The 22003-nt window shown below is 39.0% G+C and overlaps 1 protein-coding gene across 1 annotated transcript in view; it reads left to right on the plus strand.

Moving 5' to 3' along the window:
* Positions 1-1420: 1420 nt before the first annotated feature.
* Positions 1421-22003, plus strand: part of GIGYF2 (GRB10 interacting GYF protein 2) — a gene marked incomplete at both ends in the record, with an annotated part of 66114 nt that continues 45531 nt past the window's right edge. Inside the window, 6 exons of the mRNA XM_082003675.1 lie at positions 1421-1461; positions 4112-4241; positions 6484-6579; positions 9696-9804; positions 18386-18497; positions 19057-19097. Coding sequence (XP_081859801.1) covers positions 1421-1461; positions 4112-4241; positions 6484-6579; positions 9696-9804; positions 18386-18497; positions 19057-19097 — 529 coding nt within the window. The remainder of the gene's footprint in view (positions 1462-4111; positions 4242-6483; positions 6580-9695; positions 9805-18385; positions 18498-19056; positions 19098-22003) is intronic.

Genomic DNA, 22003 nt, shown 5'->3' on the forward strand with positions numbered 1-22003 from the left:
GCAGGGAGTTTTGCAACTATTTGTAATCTTATGCCCAAAAGATTTGGGTAAAATCTGCCCAAGCACTTTTAGCATGGGGTTTTTTTTTGCATTTTCTAGCTTTCAGGCTTTTGTTTTTTTTTTTTTTACTTTAATGTAATTACTTCAGTAGCATATATATATAAAAGAAAAAATGTTTTCTTTGTTTGGTTTTGTCCTTTTCTTTAGTAACTGATGCCCTTTCTACTTCTCTCTCTCTCTCTCTCCATGTTTTGTGTTTCTTTTCCATCACTTTTCATGCAAAGTATAGACAAACTTAGGAAGCTCCTTGTTTATTCCTTGGGCCTATTAAGAAACAGTTCTGATACAACAAAGCTCTCTTGTTACCATCTGTCTTTATGGGTTCTTGAAGTCTAATCAACCAGTTTCTGTAGGTAATGCTTCAAATCGTTTTTTGTTTGGGCTTTGGCTACAGTGTGGGTTTTTTTTTTGGTTTTTTTTTTAATTTTTTAATTTAAAAACCAAAGCCCCTTATTCTGCAGATTTGTATTTTGCTGTTGCTGGAAGGAAAGAGGAGCTGTATTTTCTTACTGCAGAAGACTCTTCTCCAGAACTGTCTGGGCTAGACTTGGCTCTGATAGAGGAAAAACTTCATAGCCTTCCCTTAGTCTTGTTCTTTCCCTCCAGTATGGCTTCATCTGCTGTTGTCCATACACTCTTGATATATAGGAACTTGACCTGACCTTCGCTAGTGTCTGTAGGACCTTGTCTAATAGGAATGAAAGTAGCTGAAGTCTTAAGTTGTGCGTTTTTTTGCTTAATACAACCAAGAATGAGAGAAATACTGTCATCTGCCTGCAGATTTAGGAGAATGTCACAGCATTGGATGTACTCAATCTTTAGAAGGCTTATTTTCCAAGAATGAGCAGTGGAAGTTTCTTGAATACTCTGCTACTCAACTGGCAAATCTTTCTTGCTGTAATTCTAGTGGGTTTTTTTATCCTCTTGTAATTGTCAGGAAGCTGCAATTCTGTTAATTAAGCATTACTGTTGTCACAGAAGAGGATTATGCATCAAATTCTCAGTGTTTGGTTGTCTTGCAGTAATGATTTGAAAAAGGAGTGTTTGTACAAATTGTTTCTTCAGACACCCTGTTACAGTGTCCTGGTTGAGCTGTTAAAAGAGGAATTTAGGGAAGAGATCTTGATGCAGTTACTTCTATATTAGTAATCTGTGTTGGAGAGCTGAAATGGATTCCTTAAAACTTTAAATTAAAAAAAATTCCACGTAGTCAATGTTTTTCACTTCTTTGCATGATCAGGTGTGCTTTTGTATTGTGAAGAAATTTAGGAAGAAGTGTATTAATCCAGTTGTTTTCATAGTAAACATTTTTATTTTTCAGGTTCACGCTTTTTAAAAAAGAGGAATAGAACAGGAAAAAATGGCAGCAGAAACTCAGACACTTAACTTTGGGCCTGAATGGTGAGTTTTTTCTGTTTTGTGAGATGCTGGAACCTTGTCTAAAGTTTAAAAAAAAAACCAAAACATTATGAATTTCTGTCCTTTGGGACTGAATTGATTGTAAGACTGAGTAGGTTGTGATGCTTTTGTTGTTCCAAGCTGCTTCACCTCAGTCCCTGGCCTGTGACTGAAAGCAGTATTATAAAATTAGTCTTCACTTTGTAAATTTGCATTTGTATGAAATGAGGTGGGTTTCATGTTACGGTAATGTGTAACATTCACATTGCTACCGAGTATCTGAAGGAGGAATAATGTGTATGGTCTTGCAGGTATCCACAAAGCAAGTGAAGAAGACATCTTTTCTTGTTTGGTCTTTCCATGTGATACATAGTAATAGGGAAGTTCTTAACACTGTCCTTACTGGACTTAACTCTACAGCTAAGCAAGCTTTCTATTTCCAGTATTACAAAAAAAAAAAGTATATGGAATATGCTAGAAGCCTGTGTTTCATCTCAGTCTTCTGCATGTGTGTACTGAAGAGTGTTAGGAAAAAGGAGCTACTGTGTTAAAGTGAATCCATGACATTGTATAAGCTTGTGTCAGCTGTTAGTTTTCAAGCTTGTCTGATATGCATTGTCCTGGCTTTTGCTAAAGAAAAATTAGACAAGTGTGATTATTGTTCAGTATTTTTTCCAATTTCTTGTTGAAGTGTTGGTGACTGATTACAAAGAAGAGTTCTGGCTGGTGTGGTTTCTGAAGAGTGATGTGATCCTTAAGTGTGTAAATGGGAGTGTGGAGTGGTTATAGGAAATATAATTGCTGCATAGCATGTGTTAAGATTATTACTGGAATAACGTGTTTACTTTTGCTTACTCATATTTATACACAATGTACAAAAACTGGAGAGTATTCAACAAACAAATAAGGTATGATTTGTGGCCCAGAAAACAATGAGAGAGTTCAGTCTGTTTTGTTAGATTGAAAGAAGGTTAAAGAATTACTTTATCACTATCTATAAATACACCCGCCAGGCAGATATCTTATACTGGAGTGCTCTTCAGTGTAAGAGACAGACATGATTAGATTCATTGATGGACAGAAGCCAAAGTTGTATTAAAAAAAGAGAAGGGGGAAGGCAACTCTAAAAAAAGCACGTATTTTAACAGTAACTTGATTGCTGTGTCATAGCGAGGGGACTTCAGTCTCCACTTAGTTTAAAAAACAGACTTAGTTTAAAAAACAGATTAGGCGATGTATGAAAGTATATATTATACTTCAGTGGGTTAGTAGATTTTTACAGGAATAATGGAATAAAATTCTGAGATTTCTGATTATCCTTTTGCGTTGAAGTATAGTCATGTCTGTCATGTATGCTGTTTTATCACTTAATAGTGAAACTCTCGGTCGCGTTCGACCTGGGTTGGAGTTGAATGTTGCACTGAACCATCCAGTCCTTTGAATAATGCTTCCCCAGGCATTTTTTGTTTGGGAGTGGTATGTAAAGAAACTACCACTGGGTGGCACCAAACTAAAAAAATAAGAAACATCTGACTTGCAAATTACATTTTCATTTCTGTTTAAAGAACAATAAAACAAATCAAAGCATACTTCAATAATTAAGTGAAAGGTAGCCTCTGAATCAATGTTTTAGTTTGCAGCACCTTCCTTTCCAAGGATTTTGCAATTGTTGAGAAGAGTTTTCATTGTTTAACTTGTCTAAGATGCACATCAAGGAGAATGTAGGCACGTGGTCTGGGTTTTGTTTCTTGACACACATCCTTTTGTAAAATATTCCTCAAACTTCAAAATACAGGCTATTTGGGTAGCTGAGGAAATGATTATATAGATAGAGACTAATCCACCTGCAGAGTGCGAATAATATCATTCAGCTGTAAGGTGTTATCTGCAAGAAGTTTAGTAGCTTACATGTGTGGGATAGGACCAAACATAATGGCATATTTATCTGTTACCATAAGTTAGATTACTGTTTGAAATGTCTCGGAAGTAGAGTGTGGCTATAGTTTGTACATCTTTTTTTTATTGAGACGCTAAGGTAAATTATGTATGTGCTCACTGAACAATGCCATTAATTTTAAGTTCTGGAAAAAGACTTTGGAATAGACTAGGATTCCAGGGACACAAGAAGAAACCTCATTGCAAAATTTACTGTCCTATAGTGTTTGTTAAATATTGCGAAACATCAGAATAAACTTTTTCCTTAGATTAATGTTTGCCACACTGTCCCTAGTGTGGTAAAATTTTTTCATGTAAGAAAGCTGTTATCATTAATATCTGTGGAAGATTTGCAACTGAATTTTGTGCAGTCAGTGTAGGTCGCCTAGTCAAGACTTTAAGGGTGTAGCTAGTTTGTTATGTAGTCAACAGAATAGAGTTCTCCAGGGGATGAGTTGAATTCCTTGGTGTGCTCATGGGTGTGTCTTTTTTCTTTCTCTCTCCTGGCTATGGCAAAAATGCGAAAAGAGTGAAAGAGCTTCCTGCTGAAGCACCAAGTTTTAGAGTTTTGAAGTTAGACTGTTAATGTCTTTCCTTTACTTTCAGTACTGGATTTATTTGATTCATGTCAAATCTGTAAATGTGCAGAGGGATGGTAGCATAGGTGAAGACACATTCTCCTCAATTTGGTTTTCATTGCTTTTCTGCTTTATTTTAGGCTGCGAGCTTTGTCTAGTGGTGGGAGCGTGACATCCCCTCCTCTGTCTCCGGCTTTGCCAAAGTACAAACTAGCAGACTATCGCTATGGGAGAGAAGAAATGCTGGCACTTTTTCTAAAGGATAATAAGGTGAGCAGGAAGAGGAAGAAGGCCTTACGTGTGTATTCCTAATGACACTCTTGTGATTAGGAGTTGTATTTTGTGATTACGGACAAAGAAATTGTGTATCCCTTGGCAAAGAACTGAAGCGGTTCGATTGTGGGTTTTTTGTGTGCATGTGTGCTCATTTGTTCCCTCTCTTACTGCATTTGTTATGTTTCATTATTTTTGTCACTTTAGGGGGAACTTCCTGAACCCCTGGGAACAAAAAAAATGATTGCCATATTCAGTCCCACTGCCACAGATGACTGAGAGTTAAAGTCTCCTTGCAGCTGTGCAGATTTCCTTGCCTCATTAGGATTTTATTTAGTATAGTGTAAAATAGTTATTTGGTTCAGCTTGAAAGTCAGGCAGTAAATCATATTAGCAGATCATCTAAAAAAAGCAAGAGGTCCCCATTTATCCTGACTTAAGGCAGTTCACTTTAGCAAGTAACCAGCCCAAATGAGAGCAGTCCTCAAGTAGTCCACTTGTCTGGGAGTCAGGACACAAATACAGTCAGGCACATGTACTACAAAAGAGCAGCATAGAAAGTCAAGAACTTACCTTCGGTTTAATTCCAAATGAAGGTACTCGATACAAAAGTCACATTTTGGAGAACATTTCAGGCAAATGATTAATACATTCTGCATTTGTAAACATTAGGTTTTTCTGTTGGTGGTGACAGAGGTTGGCTTATTGTTGCAGCAGGCACATAGTGACTTGGAAGTCTGAATCCCGCTGAAAGCCTTACCCTCGAGTCAGGGAGGGACTGCAAGAAGTTATGTCAGGTTGTGCCTTTAGCTTTGCATATAGATGTGCACACATACCCCCAGTGTTCTTATCCTCCCATGACTGTGCTGACATTTTCATACAGTGCTGGGAGCCCTGCATTGCTGATACATGGATTCAAGGACGTTGAATGTCAAAGATTTTTCTAAAGCTGTTAAGTGTGTTATAGCTTAAAGCCATGCTTTAACATGCAGAATTATCCTGCTGTGCTTTGAGAAACTGCAATTTAAACCTTGATGTTATGCTTGAATAAGTCAGCCTGTCAGAGGTCATTGTTTTTTGCAATTTGTGTATGTTATATCAGATAATGGCAAGACCTCTACAGTTGTGACTGGTTCAGAGCAACCTATTAATACCCTGTGTTAAAGGAAGCTCTCCAATGGTTATGAATGCTCCAGAAGAGTATTTTCTCCCTGTGTGTTTGCCAGAAGGCCATTATTATTAGAGTATGTCGTGCTTTTGATATACATGTGTTTCCATGGTGTTGAGTAATTCTAGTTATTGAGACTGGGAGGACTCTTGACACTGTTTCCAGCCAACTACTAGATGCGATCTTTTTAAGCTGTATCTTGTACCCTCATCCTTTTTCACTGCTGGCTGAAGATTCAGCAAAGTTGCATCTCTGATTAAAAGATACTCTCATTGAAAGCAGGAAGACTTCTGCTAGTGTATACACAAATGAAAAAATAAAACCCTAGGTTGCTTTTCTTCAACTAAAATTGGGAAGAGTCGTTATCTCTATTATTGTGAACTAGATATTTTTGAAACAGTTCTCTGTTGGCATAATTAGAACTCAGTTGGCTGTAACTTCAGCTTCTTGTGCACATGCTCAGGGTCGCATCTGCTGATGGAGCTTCCCTCTGACAATGGACTGATTAAAAATTACTGTTAACATTTAGTTTTATTTAAATCATCAGTGTTCTCTACTTAATAAATCCATACCTACAGTTTCACTTCACTACTTTGTTTTAGTCTCCTTGTTGGTTGTAAATTGGAAATGCTGACTTTAAGTCAAATACAACCTCTGTGCTATATATGGTAGTTTTATTAATATATAAATAAAAATCTGGCTATAGAGGTGCATTGAAGTTAAAGCAATACTTTTTAAATTTACCTGGTGACATTTTGCTTTGTTCAGAGTTGAGCTGCAGTGTTGTGGACATTTGAATTCTGATGTGTATGGTCTTGATACTTAACATATTACAGTCGGGTGTGGTAGATGCTTTGGACGTTTTGCCAATGAGGATTTTTTTTCTGGGGAGTGTAAATTTACAGTGGAGTTATACCCACCCCCAAGAAATGTTATTGGGAATACTGATGTACCAGGTAGATGGAGACAGAGTTGGCGAGGTAGAAATTTTTTTGTGAATCAAAGAATGTGGCATCATCCATGAAATGGAAATACTTGGGTATATTTGTATGCCATTTTCCTTTCATACAGATACCTTCAGACCTTCTGGATAAGGAATTTCTGCCTATTTTACAAGAGGAGCCCCTGCCACCACTGGCACTTGTACCTTTTACAGAAGAAGAACAGGTTTGTATCCTTGGGGGAAAAAATAAAATTTATATTATCACTAGTGTAAAGGCAAAATAAAGAGTACACCTCTATTAAAAAAACAAAATTTGAGGTTAGTAGATTTTGGGGAAGAAATTATGAAAGTATGCTGTGTTTGCATGAAGTTTAAATTCCATTCATGCTCTTAAATTTGAACAAATATTTTTCATATGATGTTCTGTTGATGGCAGACAGTCAACTTGTTAAATCCAGGGTCATCTTCTGGGAACTACTACCTTTTTTTTAAGTACACAGCATTCTCAGGTCAGTGACACTTCTACAGTTTTTGGACTGCCTTCTCTGTTCTTATAGAAGGGTCTTAAGTTCTGTAACTTCAGTTTTGTGGTCTTTGGAGAAGTGTTGAAGTTTTTTGACTTGTAACGTTTCTTAGGAAGGTGCAGTACTCTTAACTGCTTTGTATGTAAGCAGTTGCGTGATTATTTCCTTGTTTAGTCTCTATAGGTATATAATTAATTGCTAACAAGATAAGAGTGAGAACAGGTAGGCCACAAAGATTCAATCTCAAAGGTGACTGATCTGAGTAGTTTGAAAGCCCTTGCTTTAAATTCTATTCCTAAGCAGAGAAAACTGTCTGCCCCCCTCTGGATAAATGCCTCTGACTTTTGACTCTGAATTGATTCCCTCTTTATGGCTGTCAGAAGTTCTGATTTTGTAATTGCTCTCTGGTTTGTCATATTTCTTAGCACTTTTCTTACTTCAGAATACTGTGGTTTGATTTGGTTCTTTTGTTTCTTTTCTAATAGAAAGCCAAGTATCTTTACGGACTTGAGTGTAATTTTTTTCAGGGGTGGCAACTATTAGTATTAGTTCCTTAAGATTTCAGAGCATCCTCCTTCCTTTTCCCCTTGCTATTGTATTCTTCAATTTTTCATAATCTTTTTGTGCCTGGATATACTGGCATATCCTTTTCACCTCTTTTGGGATTCCTTCCTCTTCAGAGTTGATTCATATAAACTTCGCTTAGCCCAGTTCCCAGTCTCCAGTGGGAACAGGAGGGATTCAGGCAGCAAGCCCCGGAAATGGTCAGCCAGATATACAGTAGCACACCAGTCACTTTCCTGGTGGTAAGAATTGTGAGTTAACCTAGAGCTTAACTGATACACCTTGTTGTAAGTTTTGTTATATGACGTCATAGATTTGTCGAAGATCTGTTTCCAGGGAGCTGTCTTTTGAAGAAAAGAATGTTTCTGCAGGTAGCTTTAAAAGAGCTTTCTACCACTGACCACTGGCAGTATGCAGCATATGTTCCTTTGCCTTCCCCTGCTGCCCTTATTCCTTATTTGCGTTAAGAAAGAATTCTTAATCTTACCTGTTTGTGGAGTAAGGGAGTCTCAAGCCTTCCTGAATATAATGGAGACTTTTTTTTTTTCCCTGTGTGTCCTCATTGGCTATGTTTCTGATGTCTGTTTCTTGGGACACCTTCCATTTGCTACTAAAGAATTAACTGAGCCCCAGTTTTGGGTTGGGTTTGCTCTTTGGTGTGCATTGTCAGGGATGGACACCGAAGGAATATACTAATCAATAGTAGGGTGTTTTTTGCTTTTTTTGTTACTTACTTTGATCTTACCATGTGGGTTATTATCGCTATGCACATTGCAAGGATTGCATCTTCACCACAGCAAGCTCTACAGAGGGGAGGGAGAATTTGTTCAGAGTTTAGGCAGACAAGCCAAATTAAAAAAATTGGAAAAGAAAGTGAGATTACTATTTTGTTCTTATTGGAAAAATAAGGCACCAAAAATCAAGGAGTTTCCTGTGCAAGGCAGTGAATCTGATCAGTAGCTTAAAGTTGTTTCTGTAGTAAAATATTTCACTGCTTCACAGAAAAGAAATATCAACAGCAGGAAAGCTGGTGATTTGCAAATGGAGGTGGCTCATTTTGACTTGCTGTTGAAATGGTTGCTTTAAACTTGGAAGAGCTCGCTAGGAAAATAGAACCAGATTTACTGGAGGCTGACCTTGCTATTTTGCCATGTGTGACTGCATGATTTTTTTTTTACCCCCTCAATTCTACTTGGTTACTAATCTCTCTCTTGAAGAAAGATCTACGTTGTATGAAGAACATACCAAGCAGTTAGGCTTATTTCCAGAATGGGTTAAAACTCCTTCAGCTGTCTGTTGGCTTTGATGTTAGCCATTTAGATTTTAAATAATACACAATTGCTTGTCTCGTTGTTCTCTGAAGACCTTCAAAGTCATAGTAATTCAGATGAGTTCACATAAGCAATTTGCCTCTTTTAAGTTCCTATCAAGAAATGTCATGTAACAGCTGTTTGGAACCCTTTGCATTCTAATTATTTAAAACTTGCATTCAGAAAGTGTGTGTGAATTCAGGTTTGCTTGTTAGTGTTTCTGAACATGCTCCTGAGTTCTTTGGCCCAGTTTTCGAACTATTTGTGCTCAGAGAATGGGGCCAGAGTTGGTTATAATTATCCATTCTTTATTGAAATAACTTTTTCTTTAGCAATTCTTTCATATTAAAAATAGTTGAATTTTGCTGGTATTTATTGTCTTATTAAAATGAGTATCACTTAAATTTCAGAAGTCTTAAATACACTTAGTTTTCCCCAAAGCATGTTACTGCTGTGATACATTTAGAGAAAAAGACTTATTTCTGCAAAGGAGATTGGTAAATATAATTTTATTCAAGTTCAGTTGCTCTTTACATGTTCCTGCTTTGTTTAAGAAGTTAGTTTAGAATAGGTATTAATGGAGTTGGATATAGACAGGTGCCAATCTTTTTGCAACTGAATGGCTGTGTTTAAAGCTGCTGATGTTCTAATCAATTCTGTGCTGGAATCATATGATGAAAGAGTAAGTGCTCACTTGCTACCTTTAGAGCATGGAAATTTCAGGTAAGTGACTTGGAAAAACTAATATTTACCAACATCCATTTACAGACTGCTTCAGCTACTCATGTTTCCAAGGAATCATTTTCCTTGTTAGTCAGTTCTAGAGAATTTGTAATGAACATAAGGAAAGCAAAGCTCATATTAAGCTAAATTTAGGATATGGTGTTTCTGGTTTTGTTTTTTTAATAGAATCTCACAGTGGCTCTTTCTTCTTCTTGGCAGAGAAATTTCTCGATGTCTGTAAACAGTGCTGCTGTCCTGCGGTTGACGGGACGTGGAGGAGGAACGGTGGTAGGGGCTCCTCGAGGTCGAAGTTCCTCTAGAGGTCGAGGTGAGTTGGATGTGCTGCAGTGTATGCAGGTGATCCAGGTTAAATCTCCTGAAAGATGTTAGATGGAGCTTGGTTAGAGCCAGATTTTTTCATGCTCAGTTTCTTTTCCCTTAACACTTTGAAACCATTCCAGTAAGGTGAGAGAATGAATGTTGTGTGTAGTGATTGTTCTGCACATCTTAGTGCACATCAGGTACCTATGTTACATGCCTTTGTCAGATTGGTGGGTGTGGAAAGCAAAAGGAAAAGTAGTTTTGAGGTAGGATAGGAAAACTGTTAGAAATAACTTTATTAAAGGTATAAAACCAATTTATAGGGAAAAGGGAGAAGAATCCACAGATGTATTTAAAACATTAAGATTTTAGTAGATGGTGTTCGGTGGTCTGAAAAGTTGTTTTTATTTATTAACATCTTGAGAATAAACAGGAGGTTAATGGAAAGTTGTAACTGAATTTGGGAGAAATTTGAGTCCTTCCAATTTTAGTGCATTGCTATAATCACAGAATCACACAGAATCACTAAGGTTGGAAAGGACCTTCAGGATCATCAAGTCCAACCATTAATCCAGTGCCACCGTGTCCCCTAAACCATGTCCTGAAGCGCCACATCCACCCGTTCTTTGAACACTTCCAGAGATGGTGACTCCACCACCTCCCTGGGCAACCTGTTCTAATGCTTGACCACCCTCTCGGTGAAGAAACTTTTCCTAATATCCCATCTAAACCTCCCCTGGCGCAACTTGAGGCCATTTCCTCTCATCCTATCACTAGTTGGTTGGGAGAAGAGACCAACACCCTCATTGCCACAACCCCCTTTCAGGTAGCTGTAGAGAGCGATAAGGTCTCCCCTCAGCCTCCTCTTCTCCAGACTAAACCACCCCAGTTCCCTCAGCCGCTCCTCATCAGACTTGTGCTCCAGACCCCTCACCAGCTCCGCTGCCCTTCTCTGGACACGCTCCAGCACCTCAACGTCCTTCTTGGAGTGAGGGGCCCAAAACTGAACACAGGATTCGAGGTGCAGCCTCACCAGTGCTGAGTACAGGGGCACAATCACTTCCCTACTCCTGCTGGCCACACTATTTCTGATACAGGCCAGGACGCTGTTGGCTGCCTTGGCCAACTGGCCACACTGCTGGCTCATATTCAGCTGGCTGTCAGCCAGCACCCCCAGGTCCCTTTCCGCCAGGCAGCTCTCCAGCCACTCCTCCCCAAGCCTGTAGCATTGCATGGGGTTGTTGTGGCTGAAGTGCAGGACCCAGCACTTGGCCTTATTAAACCCCATACAGTTGACCTCGGCCCATTGATCCAGCCTGTCCAGATCCCTCTGCAGAGCCCTCCTACCCTCCAGCAGATCAACACTCCCACCCAGCTTGGTGTCATCTGCACACTTACTGAGGGAGCACTCGATCCCCTCATCCAGGTCATCAGTAAAGATATTGAACAAGACCGGCCCCAGAACCGAGCCCTGGGGAACACCGCTTGTGACCGGCTGCCAGTGAGGTTTAACACGATTCACCACAATTCTCTGGGCTCAGCCATCCAGCCAGTTCCTCACCCAGTGAAGAGTTAACCCGTCCAAGTCATGAGCCTCCAGTTTCTCCAGGAAGAATGCTGTGGGAGACGCTGTCAAAGGCTTTACTAAAGTCCAGGTAGACAACGTCCACAGTCTTTCCCTCACCCACTAGGCGGGTCACCTGGTCATAGAAGGAGATCAGGTTGGTTAAGCAGGACCTGCCTTTCATGAACCCATGCTGGCTGGGCCTGATCCCTTGGTTGTCCTGCAGATGCCCTGTGAGCACTCTCAAGACAAACCACTCCATGATCTTCCCCGGTATGGCGGTCAGGCTGACAGGCCTGTAGTTCCCAGCATCCTTCTTCGGGCCTTTCTTGTAGATGGGTGTCACACTGGCAAGCCTCCAGTCTTCTGGGACCTCCCCTGTTAACCAGGACTGCTGATAAATGATGGAGAGATGTCTCATCCTGGATCACTTCAAATATTTGCAAATTAATTGACTAAATGTCCCCAAGCTGTATCACTAGATTCAAAACAAATTGTTAAATCCACAATTTATCTTAGCAGTTCCTTTTTCAGTGTGCATACTGCTGTGAACACTGCTTTGGGGTTTTTTTATATATAAATATGGTGGTTACATTTAGAATACTAAGAAGCTAATAACTTGGAAATACCATCAGGAGCAATTAATCATGTCACCTTTGTCTTAGCAGGTGCTTAAGTGAGGTTTCTTTTAGGGTCCTTTCTAATTTAATTCTAAATGTCCTTACCTGGTGATATTTTCAATAACATCTTCAGAAGTCGCTTCCATATGTAATTAAATGTTTGACCAGAATTTTGCTCTGACTTAATTTGTTCTCTCATTTCTGTTCTCATTCCTTAATCCAGCTTTCTTCTTGGCTTACATCTTTCAGATATTTGTAGGTTGTCATCTGTCCTCTTGTGGCCGCTTCTCAGCTAAGGCATACGCATTTAAAATTTTGCGAGGCTACCTCCAGATTTCCTTGTCGCTTCCCCTTCTTTATTTATCATTGTCTTTCCCCAAAGCTGAGGGTTTTTGTTTGTTTTTAAAAAGTATGTGCACATATATGGATGTGGGGTGAGACACCTATATATACCTTGTTATATTTCCGTTGTACATTTGACAGCTGTTGCTTTTTTGCTCTATGCTTTTAATGTGGATATTGCATTGCTACCATCCATATTTCACTTTTGTTAGGAATACACATATTAGCTGTTTTTCTTGTAGATGCATTAAGACTTAATTCTGCAGATCAAATGAATGCTGCTTAAAATTTGGTATTTTGCGATCATATCACCACTAGTGTGCTCTCTAGTTTCAATCTCAAGATAACTTGACCATTTCTAATTTGTCAAACCCTTTTTTCTTCCTTTTGACAAATTTTCCTTTCTTTTTTTTTTGCTGTACTTTTAATAATGAATGTCATCCTTACGCAGTAAGCAGTGGGTTGCTTTTTAGTTGCCCCACTAGTTTCAGTGAGGTCATAGGGTTAAATTTGGTGGAGCATGGCTTCTAATCCAGTAATTCTATTATAGAATCTATTTGTATGCATGGAAGTTTCGTTTGACAATAAAGTTTGATTCATTACACTTCAGTGAACAAAATTTAAAATTTATGCAATATTAGTAGGACTGTTTGAAAACTTCTACTGCATATACTCCTGTTTTTTCACACTTCATTTTTAAGCTATGTTAAGAAATTAGCTCAAGAACTTTGTTGCAAAATTAATCTTTCACTTATTTTTGTTCTAATCCTCATTTGATCTTTTTCTTTTAATTTGCATGAATTGTGCTGTGCTTGTTAGGCTACTCCGTCATTCTTCTCTTCTGCTAAGCTGTAAAGGACACACATCTCCACCTGACCCATTAAATTTTTGTTCTTGATGCAGTTTGAAATTTGTAAGTTACTGAGCTTTCCCTCTTTTTATTGATCCTGGTTGCTGCTTGTTTCTTCCACTCTTCCCCTTTTCTTCCCATAAGGAATTAGCCTTGGGCTTTAGGCATGATGAGTCTTCTAAAGTTTCTATATCTCACACAACAAATTAGGGCTTCTTCCAGGACAAAGTTGTAGATTTTTCATAACTAAACATGTGATGTTCTTGTAATTAAGGACTTCGTTTCTAATAGTTATTTATGAAAAGCTCAGTGTAGGACTGTCGACATCTTACAAAATTAACGCTTAGTTTGCAAGTAGCAAGCTTTAAATGCAGTTCTGTTTTTTCAAGTTGCAGTGAAAAGGACTTGGAATTTCTTCAGAGTTGTTCACAAAATGAACTGCTTCACTTAACAGTTGGAAAACTTCTTTTTATTGCCTTGCAAAATTGCCTGGGTTCAAAAGGTTATCTGGTGTTTTTCATGAACTTTATAATTGTATGCAGCAAAGCTGCTGCTGATCAAATTCGGACTTCAGCTTTACCAAAACAAGGCTACTGTCTTGGAAGTGACTTGCAAAACAGTAACTTCAGGGAAGAATTTGCATGTATGATTTAGATTTGTTAGTTAAACTCCCTCACTGAGGCACAAATCACAGAATTGTATTCCAGCATGTTGGGAGTGTGAGAGGGAATCTGTGGCACATTGGCAAAGGGAAGAACAACTGCTGATAAAGGAAGGTTATTGTTAGAACTCAAATGTGAATTCCCTTATCAGTATTTAAAACTACAACATAACACTCAGTAAATACTTCTCAGTAGTGACTCCAACTCTTACTGACAATGATTACGTTTAGCTGGTGTGGAAGTGATTACTGTGTGGAAGCTGCTTTGATTTTTGTTTAAGATTTTTACAGCTGTGTCCCGAAATACAACTTGGTGTTACTGTTAAAAACCATTTGCAGCGTGAAACTGCTATCACTAATACTGTATCTTGTGTGGAGATAAAAATCCAAAACATTTTTATTTAGTTCTGAAGTTATAGTCTCTTTAGAAACCAAGTACTTGCACGTGACCTTTTTTCTAATTGACTTGTTTTCCTGGGAGCTCCCTGTGGTGTGCAGTTAAGCCCCATGCTTTATGCTGCTGGGACTGGAATGTCAACATTCATGAATAAGAGCCTCAGACAGAAGAGATTTAAATAGTCCCTGGAATGGGCTATAAGCTTACAGACACCTTGTTTTGTAGCTGTTCTCCTTTTTGGTTAAGACCATTACGAAGTGTACTTTGCTTCCCATTAGAGCTCTTTCTCCTCCCACCCTCTTTCCCCTTTGTAATCTGTCTCTGCTGCTATTGGAAAGTGTGTAAATGGTGTGAAAGTGGAACATACTCATACCTGAACAGCGGTAGTTGAACTAGTTATCCCCCACTTTCCACACTGTATTATGGTTATGATCGTAGATCCGAAACTCCAGTCATGCTGTAATTTCAAGAACTTGCTTGTTGCATTGTGTTTGGTTTTTTTTTTTTTGTAATGACAATCAGAATGACTGTGTGCTGCTTCTTGCTTGTGTCTTGTATTTTTTACCTAAATTTTACTGAAGTTCAGACTTGTCTTTTTTTCAGGTTTGAGACTTTTGGCTGTTATGATTACAATATCCAGTGGATTGAGGCCCTCATTCTGAGGTTTTTAAGGAATTACTGAAGTAAAAATGACACACATGCTTCATTCTGTTCTTAAATGGAAGTGTTTATTGCCATCTATTGACCTTGCATTCAATACTTTGCCTGTGCGACATCTACACTTAGGAGGTCTGCCCCTCGTATGCCAGGCATTTTTTCAGAAGTGGCATTTTATTTAAAATAAGCATGTCATTCACAAAAAAAGCCAAAAATGCAGAGACAGAACAGCGAACAGTGTGCTTATACATGCAGTTTTATCCTCTCCTGCAAACATTTTTCATGTATTCTGTTATCAGTATTAGCTGTGTCCCACTGAGCACTTTTCAGGTCCAACTCATCTATGTAATACTTGCTGAATAACTGACTTTGTACACCATGGTTTTCCTTACCTAGCTACTTATCTTCTGTAGCTTGTTAGAATCTGTTTTAATGCAGTGTGGTTTTCATGCAGTGTTCTCCTTGGTTCCTGCTGGAGTTGCACATGTACTGGTTGCTGTTGAATGGGCACATCTTGTTATTGCACGTGGACGGTGTGCCTTGGAGAACGTAGTGGAGGAGGGTGGCAACACAACCAGGGCAAAAGTGCCTTAAGTAGGTCCTGTCCAGTACTATGTGGGATCACTACAGCTGGTAGTTGAGTAGCGTGGTGCCACAGGCAGCCTTAAACTGAATTGCTGAGATCGTTTGTTTGGATCTTTTGCAAGGTTATCCTTTAATTCATTTTGGTGGCTGAGCGCAACTGAAATATTGGTGAACCATGATGTAGAGGGGAGTAAGCAGAGAGAGGTTTCTCAGATTGTTGTTTCACATGCTTTTAAAGCTGACATAAGCTGTGCTGCTGTTAAAACAATTCTGATTCTGTTCTTCCCCTTATACAGGACATTTGCTTTATTTGCTGATGAAATCTCCCATATCGCCAGCCTTCTGGCTCTGCTAGTTGTGTGCCTGCTGTCAGTAATCAGTGGGCATTTGTGCTTGCTCACACTGCAAGGGGAGTACTACAAATGGTGCTGTCACTCACTGCAAAAAACCAGAAAAGGACAACCAGTTTTGTTTCTGTTGGAAAAGCGTATGCAACTTTCCACCTCCGCTACTTCAGAGACATGAGATGAGTCAGTGCCTTTGTTCTATTTTGACTCTGCCTGCCTGTGGCTTTCTCTTGTGAACTGCTTTTGCTTTATTATGTCTCGTGAGAGGAAGGAAGAGAGCTTTCCTGTAGTGAAGAAGAAACTAGGCAAAGATTGCCATTCCATGAGATGCTTAAAATTTCCTGGGCTTTATTTGTGGAGAATAACATCTTGGAGTCCTTTTCCAGGATCTGAGCAGACCCATAATGCCTTATTTGAATGAACATTGTGCTACTTTTGATGTTGTATCACATCTTTATTGTCTCTTGCCTTTGCAACTTATTTTGCACTCATGACTATGGTCAACCTTGTAGTATTGGACTTGCCATAGTGTTTCTAGTACAGTCAGAGGTCTGATTTGAATCTCTCCTCTCTTGCCTTGAGCACTCAGTCAGCTCCTCTGTCCTCACCTGAGTCTGTGTAAGAAAGCTATGCTGAATCAGGCAAGGACTTGTTTAACTCAATAGACTGTCTCTAGCACCAGCCAAAAGATGACACCTTGTCAGGACAATAAGGACTGTGTAAAAATACAAAGGTGAAGAAGCATCACATATATATACTCAGCTTCCAGACATTTGCAGCTCAGTGCATTTCCTGAGCTGCATGTGGTCTCTGTGTTTAGTAAATCTCAGTGTATTTTATGAATCTGAGGGTATTTTATCTTTCAAGAGTTTTCCCAGTCTCTGTCTGAACTTAAGCATCCCTAAAGCTCTGTGGGAAGGAAGTCTGCAGCTCTGTGACAAGGAGGTTTACCACTGCACTGCCTTGCTGGTGCTAGGAACAGGATAGTTTTGTCCAAAAAGGATGTTTAAATCCTGTTTCTGAAGCAGAAGGAGAAAATGTACAGGCATTAACTTTGTGGCTTCCTTATATACACTGCAACTTGTACTGCCTGATAGGAAATCACTGTGTGTTTGAGGAGCCTTACTGGATTATCTGGTGATGAGTTTTCTTTTTCTCTGCCTGAAAAGCAACTTTTTATTTTTTTGCAAGAGGTTTGGTATAGAACAGTAGAGAAACTGTTGCAACTGCCTTGACTATTTCCATTTTTTAGACCCTCTTTTAATAAGACACTGAAATACGGTACAATTCCGTAATGCATCCAGGGGTCTCTAGATTTTAGATGTAGAGGCTTGTTATCATTACTTTCTTCAGAAGACTCCAGAGTTTGGAGTCCATTCTCAAGGTGTTTATTTTGTGTTTCGTTTGGTCATTCTGTCGTATTCCTCTACATCCGTGGCCTGGTTTGCATCTCATCCTTTGTTTTCTTGAAGCCAGGAAGAGAGAAGTATGCAAGGATTGAGGTTTGTGGTAGTTTCACAGCCAAGAATTCCCTTTATCAAGTGCTTTTTAGGTTCTTGGATTTAATTCCTTTCCTACATACAGTCTCTATAGTCATCCTGACAACTAATTGATGTTTCACTTGCTTGTCATCTTTCCATGAGATTTGTGAAATGATAAATTAGCTGATAAAAACCTCCCTTTTCTTTTGCTGTAGCACTTTGTGAAGCAGTGTTTATCTTTTGTAGATCTGGAAACTTCACCCCAGCCATTAATCTAACCTGTGCTGGAAGCTATCTATCTTGAAGGTCTGGGGATGTGTGTGGGTGTTGTTTTTCTGTTGTGCGGGTTGTTTTTTTTGTTTTTTTTTTTAAACAAACACCCCATACCTACCCAAACACTGAAGAGGTGCTTTGAGATGCTTTACTTGAGGATGCATCTATAACTTTTTGGCCTGAGGCTTGATACTTGCTAGCCACCTATGGAGAATCATTTTTTGAAAAAGTGAGGAGGATAATCTTTATTATGTAGCTATTGGTGTTCTTCATGCTGTCCTGCTTATACCCATCTTGTGATCCTTCTTTTCTTCCCGCTGCTCCTGGGGGAGATTTCTGCTGGGAATCACTACAAACTGAATAGTGGTGAAGCTTCCATCTTCCTTACTAACCTTGACAACAGTAATAATGAGTACATCCGCAGTGCAGTACCATTATACTGGATTCCACTGTCAAAAGCGATCTGATTTTTATGAGTGTAAAGTACACATGTACTGTGTGGGTGTTGTATGAAAAATGCATCCTTGTTTGGTAATTTCTGTTGGGTAAGTATCTGTCTTCTGTGTTTTTCTGCGTAGTATTTACTTCAGAATTGTTTGCCTGTTCTGTCTGATCTTGTGCTTCTCAATAAGAATTTTTACATAAGACTCTTTCTTCAGTCCGTGTTCATTTTTCCCTTTGCCCCAGAAAATTTCACTGGGGCTTAAGACTGTGAGATTAGTTCACAGGGACACCAAGAAAGGGAAGCCTATGTGACTCTTTCAACTTCTATTATTATTTGTACAAACACTTGTGTTTTTTGTCTTTTCAGGCAGAGGCCGAGGAGAAAGCGGTTTCTACCAAAGAAGTTTTGATGAAGTGGAGGGTGGATTTGGGCGAGGAGGGGGCAGGGAAATGCACAGATCACAGAGTTGGGAGGAAAGGTAACAGAACTCAAGCCCTTAAAGTTTTTTACATACATCTGTTCAGCTTCCATTTGTGCCTTTTGACTTCATAAAAACACTTTAGGAAAGGTGATTAGGCATGTTTGTGAGTGAAGTGTCTGAATTTCTAAGGTGGAGTCAATGCAATAAGGTTTCTAGAAACTCAAGAGCAAGTAAGTGAATATTTTTGCAGTGAATTTTTCTGCCGAGTTCCTGGGAAGAAGGAGGTACTTTAAGAGATTATAAATTATGACAGTTGCAGTGGAAATGATGGATGAAAATATGAATTGCTAAAGGATTTGCTTCAGTTTTAATCTCAACATTGTTGACAGTACTTAGAATCACATTTCAAAACATACCTAGTTGTCAAAGGCTGTGTGTGTATCAGTGTTCCTGACAATTACAATTGTCCCTTGGACCTTTAAAGATACTCTCCATCAAGCTCTGATTTTAAAAAAAGCCCCCCACCAAGTTTAAAAAAAAAAAAAAAAAAAGCCATACCTAAAATGAGTGGAGTGGTTACAAAACCTTATTTGAAACTGTTATTCTGCCTTTCTAGGGGAGACAGACGCTTTGAAAAACCAGGGCGAAAAGATCCAGGTATGGTTTTGTTGCTGTATGGGCAGAAAAGGGGAGGGAGGAGCAGGATGTATTTTGGGGAAGGGACCTGTATGTACGTGAACCTTTTTTTTATTACTCCAAGTATATTGTTGATGCAAGATTCATGATACTGTGCCAGGTTACCTGTGTTCTCAAAGTGTTGTTTTTCTTATTTTGTGGTGTTTTCAGTATTAGACATCTAAATGTTTTAGATAAATCTGCAGGAAGTAGGTTCTGTTTATTCAATTAAGGTGTGATACCTACAGCTGGAACTAAATCCCTGTACCTCTGTCAAAGGAGTCTTTACTGATTAACAGGTGTGCTGTGGCAATATACCTTTTCAATGCAGCTTTTACATGTTCCTGGCCTGTGCTATTTTGGTACATAGGATCTCTGGACCATGTGAACTGTTAATTTTTTTGAATGCTTGCTTGTGTAAAGTAGATCCCAACACCAATTTTTTGAGGTTCCCATGCTGATGGAATTACCGTCTGTCAAATTAGTTTGTCATCATACAAATCTTCTGTTCATTCAGGTTGTCATCTGGTCATCCTCTCTGCCATTCCCCTCCTATTCTGTTTCTTCAATGCTTCACGCTGGCCATGTTCAGGCAGAATATTGGATCCTTAATTGTGACCCAGTATGTCTGTCTGAACATTCAGCTGAACTTGGAGCAGGTTGTCATCTTGGAACATACCCACTCTGTATTTCAAGAGTGGCAAGAACATTCAAGTTCTCCTCTATCAACTTAAATTGCAAGTAAAATGATTTCTGCTTTGTGGGGATCATGCAGTGATTGTTCTCTGGTATGACCTTGCTCTTTCTCTGTGGCATGTTTCCACATGCATGTACCACAGCTGTGCTTAGTGAGAGGTTTTGTACTAATAAAAGCTTGCTGACAATGAGTCGTGACTTTTTAGGATGCAGAGAATCTTTTGATTTTGGCTGAATATCCTCCTTAGTACTGGTAAAGCATGGTTCAGTAAAAAAAAACAAAACAGAAAAGCAGTTGTAGTGAGGTAGGTGTCAGTCTCTCCCAGGTAACTAGTGATAGGATGAGAGGAAATGGCCTCAAGTTGCACCACGGGAGGTTTAGATTGGATATTAGGAAAAATTCCTTCACTGAAAGGGATGTAAAGCACTGGGACAGGCTGCCTAGGGAGGTGGTGGAGTCACCATCCCTGGAGGCATTTGAAAGACTTGCAGATGTGGCACATAGGGACGTGGTTTAGTGGTGGACTTGGCAGTGCTAGGTTAATGGTTGGACTCTGATCTTAAAGGTCTTCTCCAACCTAAATGATTCTATGTTTCTAAAAGACATTTGCAAGTTGAATTTCAAGACAAACAAAACTAAAGAGATTCAGTTGCAATTAAAAGTTGTCAGGAATGTATTTTAATCCCTGCTTAGCTGTCAGTATTTTTTTTTTAGTGAGAGTAGTGTAAGTGGCCGTTTTAATAATGTTCCAAACTACCATGGTGGCACATGCCTTGGGAGTTTTGCATTACCATGTTTGCTTTCAAAGCCCTCGCAATCCCCTCTCCACATAGGAATTGATTTTCATATATTTAAAGAGTGCCTTTACTTTTCAGCTTAAGTTGAAAGTCAACACAAAACTACATGTTGCTTGTTTTCCTCACTGTCTTCCTTAAAAAGAGGTTATTTCTAAAGATAACTTGAGATTGATCTCAGATTGTCCATCTTTAAATGCCAGTAGTGAAACTTTGGACTTTCAGTGTGTCTTTATGTTCAGAGGCCTTTTGGACAAAAATTAAAATAGGAACAAAAAGTACTGCTGAGACTTGAGGACTGCATTTTTTACAAAAGACAAATGGATGCAAAAGTAGCATCTACCACAGTTGATTCCATTTTATTTATTTAGCCCCTTCCTGTTACTGCGATTAAAACTACAACACTTGCAGATCCAGACTATCGAATATACCACATTTCTGATTAAGACTGTGATAAAAATATTGCATGTCAGTTTTGGGTGAGATGTATCTCTCAGCTGAAATTGAGAAGAATTTACAGTATGCAAGATGTCTTTACTGACGCTGACGTCTGCCTGAACGTGGAGTTTAATGCTTCAGCTGATATAGAGTATGTCTTGTTTGTAGCAAATCCTAGTGATCAGGACTTTGGCATTTTTTAGAGGAGACGGTGTCCCTGTGTGTGTTGTTGGAAGTCCTGGTTCATTGTGGGGGATGGTATGCATATTCTCAAATGGTGAAGCTTTCTGTAATACCCGATAGCTCCTCTCAAGTCTCTTGTTCTATTTCTCTTCTAGTTTGATCTTACTTGGCTAAAAGCCCTGTAGCACTGTATGATAGAGGCAAGAGACCTTCGATATTTCTGAAGTTTTAATATAAAAAATTTGTTTTAACAATAGTCATTTTTGTTTGCATGTCATTATGTTAGAGATTAATGTCCCAGTAAGTGGGAGGACTAATTGTCTCCTTTTCACCTTCAAAGAGAAATAAGATGGAGAGCACAAAAATATTGACAGAAGGTATTGGTCTGTTTTGAGTCAAGCCTTGATTAATAAACAAATAGTTATTTCAATAACAAAATATTTTGACTGTGAGATAGGGATACAGATGTGCCAGAAGAAGTTCCACATTGATACCAAGCAGTAGTATACCACACAGAGCAGTGGAAGCAGAAAGATCAAGGAGTGAATTGACATGCAGTTTATAATTCAGGCTAACATGCTTCAGCAGATGCATACTTTGGTTTCTGTTACCCTGGTTAAGCTTCTTAGTTTAGGATTTTATTCTCTAACTTCACTGTGCTTCAGTTTTTCATTGCTCTTTCATAGGGCCTTGCATTAGCCTCAAATTACATAATTTACTGAGTTGCCAGGTTTTCCATATTCTTTGTTCTGGGAGATCATGTTACAGAATTAATG

This window comes from Phaethon aethereus (genome assembly GCF_964289735.1).
Source record: "Phaethon aethereus genome assembly, chromosome: 9".
In the NCBI taxonomy this organism is placed as follows: Eukaryota; Metazoa; Chordata; class Aves; order Phaethontiformes; family Phaethontidae; genus Phaethon; species Phaethon aethereus.